The sequence below is a fragment of the Meriones unguiculatus genome, chromosome 8 (genome assembly GCF_030254825.1).
Source record: "Meriones unguiculatus strain TT.TT164.6M chromosome 8, Bangor_MerUng_6.1, whole genome shotgun sequence".
NCBI classification, from domain to species: domain Eukaryota; kingdom Metazoa; phylum Chordata; class Mammalia; order Rodentia; family Muridae; genus Meriones; species Meriones unguiculatus.
This window is the reverse complement of record NC_083356.1, coordinates 56,546,914-56,560,955: the sequence shown is the minus strand read 5'-3', so window position 1 is coordinate 56,560,955 and position 14,042 is coordinate 56,546,914. Positions and strand designations below refer to the sequence as shown.

General features: G+C 36.5%; 1 protein-coding gene across 1 annotated transcript in view; it reads left to right on the top strand.

Moving 5' to 3' along the window:
- The window catches only part of Pkhd1l1 (PKHD1 like 1), a 155,001-nt gene that overhangs the window by 57,216 nt on the left and 83,743 nt on the right, over nucleotides 1–14,042 (top strand). The window contains exons 28-35 of the mRNA XM_060389478.1: nucleotides 472–582; nucleotides 1,481–1,645; nucleotides 2,454–2,575; nucleotides 7,891–8,023; nucleotides 9,310–9,502; nucleotides 11,064–11,206; nucleotides 12,336–12,440; nucleotides 13,168–13,356. Of these exons, the coding sequence (XP_060245461.1) occupies nucleotides 472–582; nucleotides 1,481–1,645; nucleotides 2,454–2,575; nucleotides 7,891–8,023; nucleotides 9,310–9,502; nucleotides 11,064–11,206; nucleotides 12,336–12,440; nucleotides 13,168–13,356 (1,161 nt within the window). The remainder of the gene's footprint in view (nucleotides 1–471; nucleotides 583–1,480; nucleotides 1,646–2,453; nucleotides 2,576–7,890; nucleotides 8,024–9,309; nucleotides 9,503–11,063; nucleotides 11,207–12,335; nucleotides 12,441–13,167; nucleotides 13,357–14,042) is intronic.

The window sequence follows — 14,042 nt, the reverse complement described above, 5'->3', positions numbered from 1 at the left end:
ACTTTCTCTTCTTTCCTCTCCCATCCTTCTCCCACTGATCTCAGTTTCTTCTTCAACTTTCCCCTTGGTTTGCCTTCAAGGTGCATCTCCTTTCCCCCATGTCCTTTGCAAATGAAAAGTGTCACTTGTAACTCATGCTTTTCTCCACGTTTTCATGATGGATCACTGCCTTTTCAACTTGTTTGTCAAAAGAATGCTTTTTCTTTTTTTTTTAAACCTAGTTCCATATTTCAACGAGATAATATTATGATACATATTAACACAGAGATTCAAAATATTAATCAATACAGAGTAATTATACAGAAAAATATGATTGCCAAATATATGTGTTTAATACCTGCCTAATTTCAGGTTTATTGTTTGTAGCTTATAAAAGATATGCATATTCTTGCTTAAGAAATATCTGATTTTTAGTATAAGATTCTAAGTGTTTTCATCTAAAATGTAGTGACTTAAAGTTATCATTTTCAGGGTCCTACGCAGAAAGCACGATACTAACCATAGCAGGCTCTGGATTTTCTTCGACCTCTCCTGTATCCGTCACTGTTGGGTCTACCAGTTGTTCTCTTCTTTCCGTGGATGGTAGGTTCTTTCAAATGTCATGAAGTTTGGATATTTTTCTCAAAAAAAAAAAATCGGAAGAAATAACTATCACTAATATAATTGCCCTCTTGTATTTATCATGGAGTCACGAAATTAGAAACCTGGTCTGGAAAACTATATATATATATAGTCATATATAGAAATCATATATGAGTACTTGATTATATTCTACTCATATATGAGTACGTGATTATATTCTTTGATTTCTATATACATAGGACTTCTCTAGTTTCGCAGAATTTAAAAATCATTTATATTTTTAACTTCTTGACATTGGTGGAAACACAGTTACTTAATTTCACTGAAAGTTAGTATTCACATTCCTAGATATTTTCCTTAATTTAAACAAATTGAAATCACATGAGCAAGACCACCTAGCAAATTACTGTTGTTTTTATTTAAATGTTTTCTTGAGGTCAAATAACCAGTATTATAGCAGTATTACCTAAACTATAATAAAGTGAAAAAAATGTTTCTATTTAATTTTATCCATTTTTATTGATAAAACATATCAGTTTTAGACATAAGCAAAATGCTGAACCAAAATTTTAGTAGAAATACTAATTAAAATTAAAATTATAAAAATTTTGATATGGATCATCTTCGGGCAAGGTTTCCTGATTTGTTTTCATTGTTGCTTTACTGTTTCCCAGAAGTAAGTAATTCATAGCAGCTGGTTGCTTGCAAAGATTCTACTTCCCCACTAAGATTTCCCTGTCCCAGCCTAATGTGAGTAGTTTACCTAAAATATAGTTCTTGGAGTCTAAAAAGAAAAGGCCAATGTTAATATTTATAAGTTAATTTTGGTGAGTTCTTTTTAATCTCAAAACACCACCACATTTGTTTTATCGTTTTCTTCTTCTCTTTTTATCAAAAGAAAATGAGATCAAGTGCCAGATTCTGAATGGAAGTGCTGGACATGCAGCAGTTGCCGTGTCCATTGCTGGTGTTGGACTAGCACAGAGTCTAGAGAGTGAGGGATCCCACTTCATTTATCGGAGTCAGATCTCCCATGTCTGGCCTGACTCTGGAAGCCTGGCAGGTAATAGCTAACAGTTCTCAAGAGAGGGTATTGCATACATTTTCACAACTGGCTTTCCACTGCTTTGCTTCTAGTGCCAGGGCAAGGGCATGGAACCCAAGGCTCCCTGACAGACAAAAGGGAATGGCACAGCAGTTAAATGGCTCATACTTACGTCATAGGTTATTGAATTAATATCATCAATTATTACATGTTTCTATAACAACCTCATTAATTATGTCAAGATAAGATTTATTAGTTACTTTTCTGCTTACCAGCTGCTCCATTTGTAACGAGAGTCTCAGTGGAGCTTCTCTACCTAGAATAAAGTTCTGGGACAAACAAGACAAAGAAAGGATGACAAAAACGATGCACAGACAATATCACATTTTTCTTGGCTGTTTTACTTAGTAATTTTTTATCCATGATTAATATTAGAACTTGTGCTTCATTAATTGATTTTTGTGATATTTTTAAACTACTTTTACTTTATTTTGTTTAGCTCTTGGATTTTTCTCCTTATTTAGAGATACTAAAATTTAAGTCTTAATTCACCCTCATTTCCCACACATGGGATAAATAGAAATATTGCAACTTCTTTCCCGGATGAAGAATTAGTTGCTGCTAATATACCACAGAGCCAATGTGGACAACCTGAGCCATTGAGAGTGTAGCTGGGCTTGTGGTGGCAACTGTGCATGGCTGCTTGTCCATCCACTTGCTGTCCTTCTTATGTGACTAGGTGATTTGGAAGTCATGTGTGAGGAAGTTTCATTATGCTATAGCTGATCTGATTTTGGGTTTTATTTTCTTTGGTTCCCTTTTAAAGGTGGCACTCTACTGACAGTATCTGGATTTGGTTTTAGTAAAAATTCAACAGTTTTAGTTGGAAATGAAACCTGCAATATGATTGAAGGAGATTTGTATACAATAACCTGCAGAACATCAAAAGTAAGGCCTTTGACTTCATTCCTCCCTCACCTCTGATAGGCCTAAGCATAGGAACTAGGAAACATCTAGGCAGCTGGTTAGACAAGTGACATGTTTCTGCAAATTTCAGGGTTTTCATTATTGTCTGTAAAAATTATCTCTTCATTGTATTTTTATATCAAATTACTTATTGTCATTAATTTTTACAATTTATTCGCTTTGTATCCCACTTGTAGCCACCTCTCTCTTATCCTCCCGGTCCCACTCTCCCTTCCTTTTCCTTCCCTATCACTCTTCCCTAGTTCACTGACAGGGGAAGTCATCTTCCTCTACTGTCTAACTCTAACCTATCAGGTCTAATCAGGACTGTCTGGATACTTTTCCTCTGTGGGCTGGCTAGGTTCCCCCACAAACACTTCCCCCAGAGAGAAGTGATCAAGGAGCATACAACTGAGTTCATGTCAGAGACTGTCCCTTCTCCCCTTACTAGGCAACCCACATGGAGACTGAGCTGTCTATGAGCTAAATCTGGGCAGGGGGTCTATATCCTCTTTATACATGATCTTAGGTTGATGTATCATTCTCCATAGTCCCCTCCGGGCTCAGCTTTTTTGGCTTTGTTGTTCTCTTTGTGGGGTTCCTATCTCCCCCTTCTTCTAGAATAAGATTCTCTGTGCTCTGTCCAAAGTTTGGCTGTGACTCTCTGAATAGGCTTTGATCCCTTGCTGGGTGGAGACCTTTTAAAGGAGATCTGAGGTAGGCTTCCTGTCCTGTTCTCTCTCCTCTATTGCTTCCAGTGTCTATCCTGTTTTTCCTTCTCAATAAGAATTAATCATCTTTCCTAGGGTCCTCCTTGTTGTTTATCTTTTCTAGATATATAGATTTTAGTATGCTTATCCTATATCATATGGTTAATATATACTTGTAACTGAATATATATTATATGTATCTTTCTGGGTCTAGGTTACCTTACTCAGGATCATCTTTTCTAGTTCCATCGATTTGCCTGCAAATTTCATTGTTTCCTTGTTTTGAATAGCTAAGTAGTATTCCTTTATGTAAATGTACCACAATTTCTGCATCTATTCTGTAGATGCAGAATAGATTCTGAGGAAAATCTAGATTGTTTCCAGATTCTGGCTATTATGAATAAAGATTCTATAAACATAGTTGAGCAACTGTCCTTGTTGTATGGTTGAGTACATTTTGAATATATGCCCAGGAGTGGTATAGCTGGGTCTTAGGTTAGCACTATTCCAGGTTTTCTGAGAAAGCACCAGATTTCTTCATCATCTTTTAATTAAAATCTAAAGCCAAAATAATATTTCCATTTTCATGGGTGTAAGGTGAAATCTCAGGGTCATTTTGATTTGCATTTCCCTGATGACTAAGGATGTTGAACCTTTTTTAATAATTTTTATTTTTTTATTATTAGCTACATTTTATTAACTCTGTATCCCAGCTGCATCCCGCGCCCTCATTCCCTTCCAAACCATCCCTGCCTCCCTCATATCCTCCCTGCCCCTTTCCAAGTCCACTGATTGGGGAGGACCTCGTCTCCTTTCATCTGACCCTGTTTTATCAGGTATCTTTAGGACTGACTGCAAAGTCCTCCTCTGTGGCCTAGCAGAACTACTCTTCCCTTGGGGGGTGGGGAGGTCAAAGAGCCTGCCATTGAGTTCATGTCAGAAATAGTCCCTGTTCCCCTTACTATGGAAAACCAATTGGCTACTGAGCTACCACAGGCTTAATCTGAGCAGAGGTTCTAGTTTATATCCATACATGGTCCTTAGTGGAGTGTCAGTCTCAGAAGAGACCCCCGTGTCAGATATATTTGGTCCTTGTGGAGCTCCTATCCTTTCCATGTCATACTAACTCCCTTCTTTCATATGATTCCCTGCACTCTGCCAAAGGTTTGATTATGTGTCTTAGAATCTACTTTGATACACTGCTAGGTAGAGTCTTTCAGGGGCCCTCTGTGGTAGGCTCCTGTCCTGTTACTTGTTTTCTCCTACATCCAGTGCACATCCCATTTGTCTTTCTAAGTGAGGATTGATCATCTTACCCGGTGTCCTCTTTCTTGTTTATCTTCTTTAGGTGTATAGATTTCATTATGTTTATCATATCTTATAGGACTATATGAGTAAGTATATACCATGTGTGTATTTCTCCTTCTGGGATACATTTCTTTAAGTGTTTCTTTGTCATTTGATATCCCTCTACAGAGAATGCTCTGTTTAGCTCTATACCCCATTTTTTAATTGGATTACTTGATTTGTTGCTGTTTAACTTCTTGAGTTCTTCATATATTCTGGATATTAGCCCTCTGTCAGATATAGGGTTGGTGAAGATCTTTTCCCAATCTTTGGGCTGTCATTTTGTTCTGATGACAGTGTCCTTTGCTTTACAGAAGCTTTTCCTTTTCATGAGATCCATTTATTGATTGTTGGTTTTAGAGCCTGTGCTGTTGGTGTTCTGTTCAAGAAGTTGTGTCCTCTGCCAATGATTTCAAGGTTCTTCCGCACTTTTTCTTTTAAGAGATTTAGTGTGTCTGGTTTTATGTTGAGGTCTTTGATGCACTTGGACTTTAGTTTTGTGCAGGGTGATAAATATGGGTCTATTTGCATTTTTCTACATGCAGACATCCAGTTAGACGAGCACCATTGGTTGAAGATGCTGTCTTTTTTCCATCATATGGTTTTGGCTTCTTGGTCAAAAATCAAGTATCCGTAGGCATGTGGGTTTATTTCTGGATCTTCTATTCAATTCCATTGATCCACCATTCTGTTTCTATGCCAGCACCATGCAGTTTTTATTACTATTTCTCTTTCAAAAACTCAAGTGACAATACATGCTGGAGAGGATGTGGAAAAAGGGGAACCCTCCTCCATTGCTGGTGGGAATGTAAACTTGAACAACCACTTTGGAAATCAGTCTGGCACTTCCTTAGACATTTAGGAATAGTGCTTCCCCAATATCCAGCTATACCACTCCTAGGAATATATCCAAAAGATGCTCAGGTACACAACAAGGACATTTGTTCAACCATGTTTGTAGCAGCTTTATTTGTAATAGCCAGAATCTGGCATCAACCCAGATTGCTCCTCAACTGAGTAATGGAAATAGAAATTGTGGTACATTTACACAATGGAATATTACTCAGCAATTAAAATCAAGGAAATCATAAAATTTGCAGGCAAATGATGGGACCAAGAAAAGATCATCCTGAGTGAAGTATCCAAGAAGCAGAAAGACACACATGGTATATACTCACTTATAAGTGAATATTAGATATATAATATAGGATGAACACATTAAAAGCTATACACCTAAAGAAGCTAAGTAAGAAGGAGGACCCTGAGATAATATGAACAATCCTCACTCAAAAGGGCAAAGAGGATGGAAATCAGAAGAGAATGAAAACAGGAAACAGGCCTACCACAGAGGGCCTCTGAAAGACTCTACCCAGAAGTGTATCAAAGAAGATGCTGAGACTCATAACCAAACTTTGGGCAGAGTGCAAGGATCCTAGTGAAAGAAAGGAGAGATAGAAAGACCTAGAAGGGGCTGGAGCTCTACAAGGAGAGCAACAGAACCAAAAAATCTGGGCACAGGGGTCTTTTCTGAAACTGATACTCCAGCCAAAGATCATTCATGGAGAACCCCTGCTCAGATGTAGCCCATGGCAGCTCAGTTTTCAAGTGAGTACCCTAGTAAGGGGAACAGGGACTGTTTCTGACATGAACTCAGTGGCTGGCTCTTTGATCACTTCCTCCTGAAGGGGGAACAGCCTTACCAGGCCACAAAGGAAGACAATGCAGCCAGTCCTGATGAGACCTGATAGACTGGGGTCAGATGGAAGGGGTGGAGGCTCTTCCCTATCAATGGACTTGGAGAGGGACATGGGAGGAGATGAGGATGGGAGGGTGGGGCCTAGGAGGGGATGAGGGAGGGGGCTACAGCTGGGATACAAAGTGAATAAATTGTAATTAATATAAAATATAAAAATTAAAATTAAAATACAAAAACAAAAACAAAAAAGAAATTTATTTTCATTTTTATTTTTCTATTGAAAATTTACATTCATTTACTTTTTATGTACATGTATGAATGTGACATGACAGTCACTGTATATATGTGGAAGTAGGAAGACAACCTTCAAAGTCAAATCTCTTCCTGGATGTTCCCAGAATCAAAAAGATCACAGTTGGTAGCAAGTATTTTTTCTCCTGAGCCAGAAAATTATGTTTAATGTGCTAAAATTTCAATTTGTTGACAAAAATTTGATGTTTACCATGATATAAAACCTTAGAATCAATCATTATTCCATATTAAAAAATCCTTAGATTTAAATCATGTCTGTGGTTCACTAATTTGTGAGAAGGAAGATAAGTGCAAATGCAGTCACTAATAGGAATTCTGAAAACACAGCAAAGTAAGTAGGAAAAAGGGAAGATGTATAGGAAAAAAAATCAATGAGTTTGTCTTATCTGGAATGATAAAATAAGGATTTCTGGGCTATGATAATATGAAAAACATTTTGATTAATTCATTCAGTTCAACATGACATGTGCATTAATAAAATGTCAGATGATAAAGGCTGCATTACTGAGAATTGCACAGATGCCATCAGTAAGAGTATAAAGCAGTTTTTAGTGTATAAGTTTAGAGTAAGTAACTAGGTCAGCTAAATATGCAACCTCGTTTGTGTTTAAAATAGAAGAATTAGGATTGGATTTATAGCAAGAAAACAAGAGTAAAATTTTGGTATTCTTTGTCAAGGAGAGAACCATTTGCCCAGAGCATCTCAGCTGCATTGTGGAGCTCTTAAAATGCAATAATATAGATGCAGTTAAATGGATCATAAACTCTGCAGGATCGTTAGTTCGCTGTCCTTAGAATTTAGATGCATACCCCATACTTATTACAACAGCTTTAAATATCTGAGAAGAAACTCTGATTCGTGACTGAAGTGAAACAATTTCAGTTTATTTTTCTTCAGCCACTGGATTTTTGCTTTTGCTTTTGTTTTTGGTGTGTGTGTCTGCATGTTTACACAACCTTGGATGTAGTGCCTCAGGAATTGTCCCCCATTTTTTCAGATATGTCTCATTGTCTAGATTTTGCCAACAAGGCTAGGATGAGAGGTCAAGGCACTACAGCTGGCTTTTTTCCATTTTTTCTGTCTGTCTCCTTTATCAATGTGAGTTCTAGGGATCAAACTGGGGTCCTCATGCTTGCAACACAAACATTTGCTGACTGAGTTAGCTCCCCAACTAAGTGACTGGATTTAAACAGTTCATTGCTTAAACTTTTTTTAATCCCATTTATTTCAGAGAATTGAGGGTACAGTTGATATTTCTGTTATTACCAATGGAATTGAAGCCACAGCCAAGGATAGTTTTAGTTACAGCTGCTTACAAACACCAGTCATCATTGATTTCAGCCCAAGAGAACGGACAATTCTCGGTAAGAAACTCTTCAGTAAAATCAATCATTTGTCTTTCTGGGTCTGGGTTACCTCACTCAATATGATTATTTCAAGTTCCATCAATTTATGCGCAAATTTTGCAATATCCTTTTACTTCACAGCTGAATAAAATCAATTGTGTATATTTACATTTTCATTGTCCATTCATCAGCTGATAGGCATCTAGGGCAGTGGAGGCTTCACAAGTAGTAGTGGATTTTGGGTGTAACCCCAACCTGCATACTTCATTATATAGTTTTTTCTTAATTTCTGAAAACAAGCTTTATTTAAATAAGGGTTTAAATACATTATATTATATTAAAACTGGAAGGGAAAAGAAAACCAAAAGACCAGTTTGTTTCTTCACACAGCACTGGGCTGCTGGTGGAATTGAGTTGAAACCTCTAACGCTAGCCACATGACTGATGGCATCAGTTTGGTATTTTTTCCCTTGTCATAAGTTTAAGCTGATACTAGGCTGACCTCACCCTTCAGCTGTTTCAGCAGCCCTTAGGGTATATCTGGTTAAGATGATGACCCCAGGGGTGAGCCAGATTCCAATGACCTGGCTGCAAAGGTGGCCCTTTCTGAACCTTGCCTACCTGGCCATATATCAGGGGATCTTTTTTACTGCCAGAGACCCCTCTAGTGACATAGCTGGTGCGATGTTACGAATCCTCTGGTTCACCTGGACTGTTCAAGTGGGGACATTCTCCTAAGGGGAGATAGCTGAGTACTCGGCAGCGGCTCAGTGACTCCCACCTCATCTTTTCTATACTTCCTACCACATTGCTGAATTTTAAGTGTACAAGTGACTTTTTCCACTTTTTAAGACCAAATAGACAAAAAAAAAAAAAAAAACAAAAAACAAAAAAAAAAACAATCATTAGATGAATATTTGGAAACCACTTCCAGAAAGGCTTTCAAAGCACAGTTTCTCACTGAAGTTTGCTTCTTACATTGAAACACATTCTTTACTTTTCTTTTGCTTTGAAATACAAACAAGTGAACTTAAAATTTTACTCTAAATATGTACGGTGGTGAGAAAAATAATACATCTTTTAAAAATACTTCAGTGCTTTTTTTCCTTCGTGAAACAAACATGTGTTTTATGTGTACATAGGAGCATGAGCTAACTCATTCTTTTGGATTTTGCTTCTGAGAGTGTCAAATTTTCTAAATCAATGAAAGATAAGCATGTTGCTTTGGTTAATATGCAAATTTTTTGCTGGATGAAAAGCTAAACTTTTGTAAAACAAGTTGTATTTTTCTTTTAAAACAATAGGAAATGTCAATTTAACCATTAAGGGGTATAACTTTGGAAATGAACTCTCACAGAACATTGTGAATGTTGGAGGAAAACCCTGCCAGATTCTTCACTCGAACTTCACAGACATTAGATGCCTTTTGCCCAAGTTGCCTCCAGGAAAGCATGACATCTATGTCAGAGTCAGAAACTGGGGTTTAGCATCAGCAAGGTATGATGCAGTTTATAAATGATGGAACTGTGGAATGGTTGGGGCTGATAAAATTGGGAAAGGGTAAAATTAATCATCAACTATGATTAATATGTCAATTGCTTTCTCTGCAATTAATTGTATATCTGTTCATAGAAAAGATTTTTTTAAATCTCATAAAGTATAAAATAACACTGGTTTTTGACCAAACCATTTAGAACAGGTTATAAAAATTCTCGATGCAAATGAATTTTTGTATCACTCATGTGATTTACGTTCATCCAGGAAATTATTTTCAAGCAGTTTTGGCAGTGGAGAGAGTGTTTTTTTAATTCTGAATTTACAATAATTTGCTGCACTAATGGTACTCACAATTTTGTTGGGAGGATTTTCACCAAAGATTAAACAAGTTCCATAACAACTATAAATGTGAAAAAGTTGATTCTAGCTATTCTAAGAATGTATAAGGAGGGAATCAGCATTCCACGGTACATGGCAGGATTCCCTGAAATAGTGACAGTTAAGTCAGGATCTGGCCCTCTAAGGAAAGGAGTGGAGGTAATCTCTTTCTGATTTGTTTCCTATGGGAATTTTGAAATTTTTTTTCCTGAAACTGTCAAGAGCAAAATTTTAGTTCTTTTCTGAGAAAATTGATAATTTGAAATACTTTGAAGAACAGCAAGCTAAATTGATGGCTTAAAAAGAAAGCAGTTGTCAAAATAGAACACATGATCGCCTCCAAAATCTTAAGGAAATGACAACCAGTAAACGAGAACTCTAAGGCTGTAATTCCTGTTGGATTTACTGGGAGGAACTCACAGAGTTCTTGAAAAGCTACTGGCTTCTGCTGGTCCTGATTGGTATTGTGTGCAGAGTCAAACCCAAACTGTGTGTTTAGACAGTAGCTGGAAAACACCAACCCAGCATGCTAAAAGAGTTAAATAAAGCAACACAAAACCTCTTTGGAATCTAGATTGTGCTGTCATGGTGGGACCTAGAATGTACCAGTAGGACCCTCTGTCTCAGGTCAGAAGAACATTGCACAAAATGATGGTGCTCTACTGGAAAACTCATCTATAATTTTTAAAAAAGTAACTAGAAAATGTTTTCCATGAGATAATAAGAAATCTTGACAAGTTTTCAATAACTAGGAATAATAAAACTGACTGCACAAAAATTAATTCCCTCTATAATGTAAGGAATTTTGTTGCTATTTTTTAACATGTAAAAGTGTCTTTATATTTTACTACAGTAAAAAAAAATGTAAAATGCTTTTAAAGAATTTCATTTACTTCTTGTGACTTCGTTTCTTATAATCATATTTAATTTATTATTTTCAGACTTTCTATCTCACATATTTCTGCTATCAGATTTTCCAGAACTCTTGTTTTCAAAATTAATATATAAAGATATAATATATAAATATATAATATATAATGATGATTACCAGATTATCTAGTCTGAAAAATTAATGTCTAATTACATATGTATTCAATTATTTCCTATTCCCAAACACAGTACACCTGAGATAAGGAAGCTCATTGGAAATAAATCTATTTCCTTTTTTTTTTGTCTCTTTCAGGAACAAGTTAAATGCTTCCATACAGTACATTTTGGAAGTCATCCACATGTTTCCCCAGAGAGGGTCCTTGTATGGTGGCACTGACATCACTATAATGGGATTTGGGTTCAGCACGATACCAACTGAAAATTCTGTCTTCTTAGGTAAACCTTTGTCCTGAGGTAGTGAGGAGGTCTGTTAAATTATATTAAAAAAGAAGGGGGAGATAGAAAAACCTGGAAGGGTCTGCAGCCCCATAAGGAGAACAACAGAACCAAAAAATCTGGGCCCAGAGGTCTTTTCGGAGACTGATATTCCAACCAAGGCCCATTCATGGAGATAACCTAGAACTCCTGCACAGATTAGCCTGTGGCAACATCCCTAGTAAAAAGAACAGAGGCTGTCTCTGACATGAACTCAGTGTCTGGCTCTTTGATCACCTCCCCCTGAGTGAGGAGGGGCAGCCTTACCAGGCCACAGAGGAAGACAATGCAGCCAGTCCTAATGAGACATGATAGGCTAGGGTCAGATAGAAGGAAAGGAGGATTTCCCCTATCAGTGGACTGGGGAAGGGGCATGGGAGGAGATGACAGAGGGAGGTCAAGATTGGGAGGGGACGAGGGTAGGGGCAACAGCTGGGATACAAACTGAATAAATTATAATAAATAAAAAATTATATTAAAAAATAAATCCTTAAAATACTTCTAAAAATATTTTCCTTGACTAAAAGGATCTGCTGGAGAAATGGGGTTGTTTCACAAATAATTTCAATGTTTTTTTCAATATTGTAAGAAAGGTTACACAAATACTCTTAATTTCTTTTCTATATCTTAATATGTATGGGGAGTCACTCATATTGGTACTCATATGAGGTCACAGGAAGATATAGGGTACCCTGGAGTTGAAGTTACAGGCAGTTGTGAACCACTGGACGTGAGGGCTGGGAACTGAACTTGGAACCTCTGCAAAAACAGCAAGAGCTCGTAACTACTGATCCTCTCCAGTTCATTTGTCCATTAATGTAGAAAAGGTCAAGGGTTTATGGTTAAAGTGATGGTGATAAAATGAACAACTCTGCTTTGATTTTTAATCAGTTATCATTGTTTAATTAATGTGTGTAAAACACTTCCTTGAAAATACTCAGTCAACTATAATCACCATCAAAAACAAATCCCCGAAGACCCTCCCGTACACCACAGAGCTTTGTTAAGCTTTGGATCTTTACTACTGATACTCCATCTCTAGAGTTCACAAAAACAACTGAATATTTTTCTCCTACCTTTGCATTTTTAGGTTCCTTTCCATGCAACATTACGTCATCATCAGAAAATGTCATCAAATGCACTCTTCATTCAACAGGGACTGTATTCAGGATTGCCAACAATGGTTCACATTTAGGTACTAACCAACATTTATATGTTGAAAAACAAAAGGAGAGACTTTAGTGTGAAAATGAGTTGATTTTTATTTTGCATTTCAAGTTGTTCATGGAATCAATGTTGTTTCTTTTAGGCTTTTGCAGTGCTCTCCATATGAGATTCAAAGTCACATACTTACTATATATGTGCTAACATATGCGATGAGCTTGAGTTACGAAAGCCAGGCTGCATACTACATATGTAGTCATATATGAGGAACTCAAGAAGGCCATGGTTTATAATTTCATGTTCAGAGATTTCCCATGATTTTGCTGCAGTCCAGGACCATTTGAGTTACTGCAGCCTCTCATGAGTCATCAGTTTCAGAATGAATATCAAGTTGAAATTATTAGCATGATCAATTGCTTCCAAAAATTCTTATGTGTAAATAGCTGGTAAGAGCATTAGAAGTATTCCATGTAATGTTTCTGAACAACTTATTAATTGAGCATCCAACCCTTTTTAGTGTCTCCTGAGCATCACTTCTGGGGTTACTAGTTAAAATTTATTTCCTTTTTTACATGCCATGGTCTTGTTTTCTAGTAATCCTGGTTTTATTTCGGAGGAGTGTTTAAATTATGTATGAACAGAAATGTATATTTCTATCTTGACAGTTGTTCTCACTTTATAAAAATGACTTTACATGGTTAATTATTAAGACATTTACTCCTTTCCCTTTTAAAATCTACCTCCATTCTTACTCCCAGTGTATGGACTAGGTTATTCGTGGTCACCACCAGTGTTAAATGTGACTGTGGGAGATACTGTGGTGTGGTCCTGGCAAGCACACCCCTTTCTTAGGAGTGTAGGGTACAGAGTTTTCTCAGTCTCCAGTCCTGGAAGTGTGACTTATGATGGCAAAGGATTTACAAATGGAAGGCAAAAGTCTGCATCAGGTATGCTTCTGTTTTGTTGACGTTTTCATCATACTTCTTTTTCTTAGTTATAGTAAATATGTTTACACATATAGTCATACACATAAAATAACAAATTTGTTTACCTGGCATGTTATGCCTATTGAAAAACATTATAAATAAATATACACAATTATCTTAAGTATACTATAATGATTCCTTGCCTTTGTTATCTTTATTGATTGCATGAGAGTTGACCAACTAAAACATGTGTTGTTCAACAAAGTACAATGAAAATAGGACTGTATGTTTTAGTCATACCGATCTGATAACAAATAATGAACTTTTGTTGATTGTAATCAGCTTATCAGAATTTCTTGTTGGATAGATAGCTAAGCGTTGTGTGTTTTCAGACTGAGGAGTTTGTTCTTGGTTATAATTGTATATTTGAATTTCCATTGCATTTTTTAAAAAATTTGATACATTGGGCCAGACTTTTCATGGTTTTCTTTAAAAAATAAAGCTAGATCTTGCTTTTCTGGACTGTAATTTTACTATTAAAAATACCTTTATATTTAGTGTCTCATTCTCTACTACTTCCTGTTGAGTCATGAGACACATAAAAAATGAGAAAACTGTCATTCTCATGTGCTTGAACTGATAATTTCCAATTTCCTCACATAGTTTTTTTAAGATTCATTAATTGCGTGTATCTCTTGTGACAATCC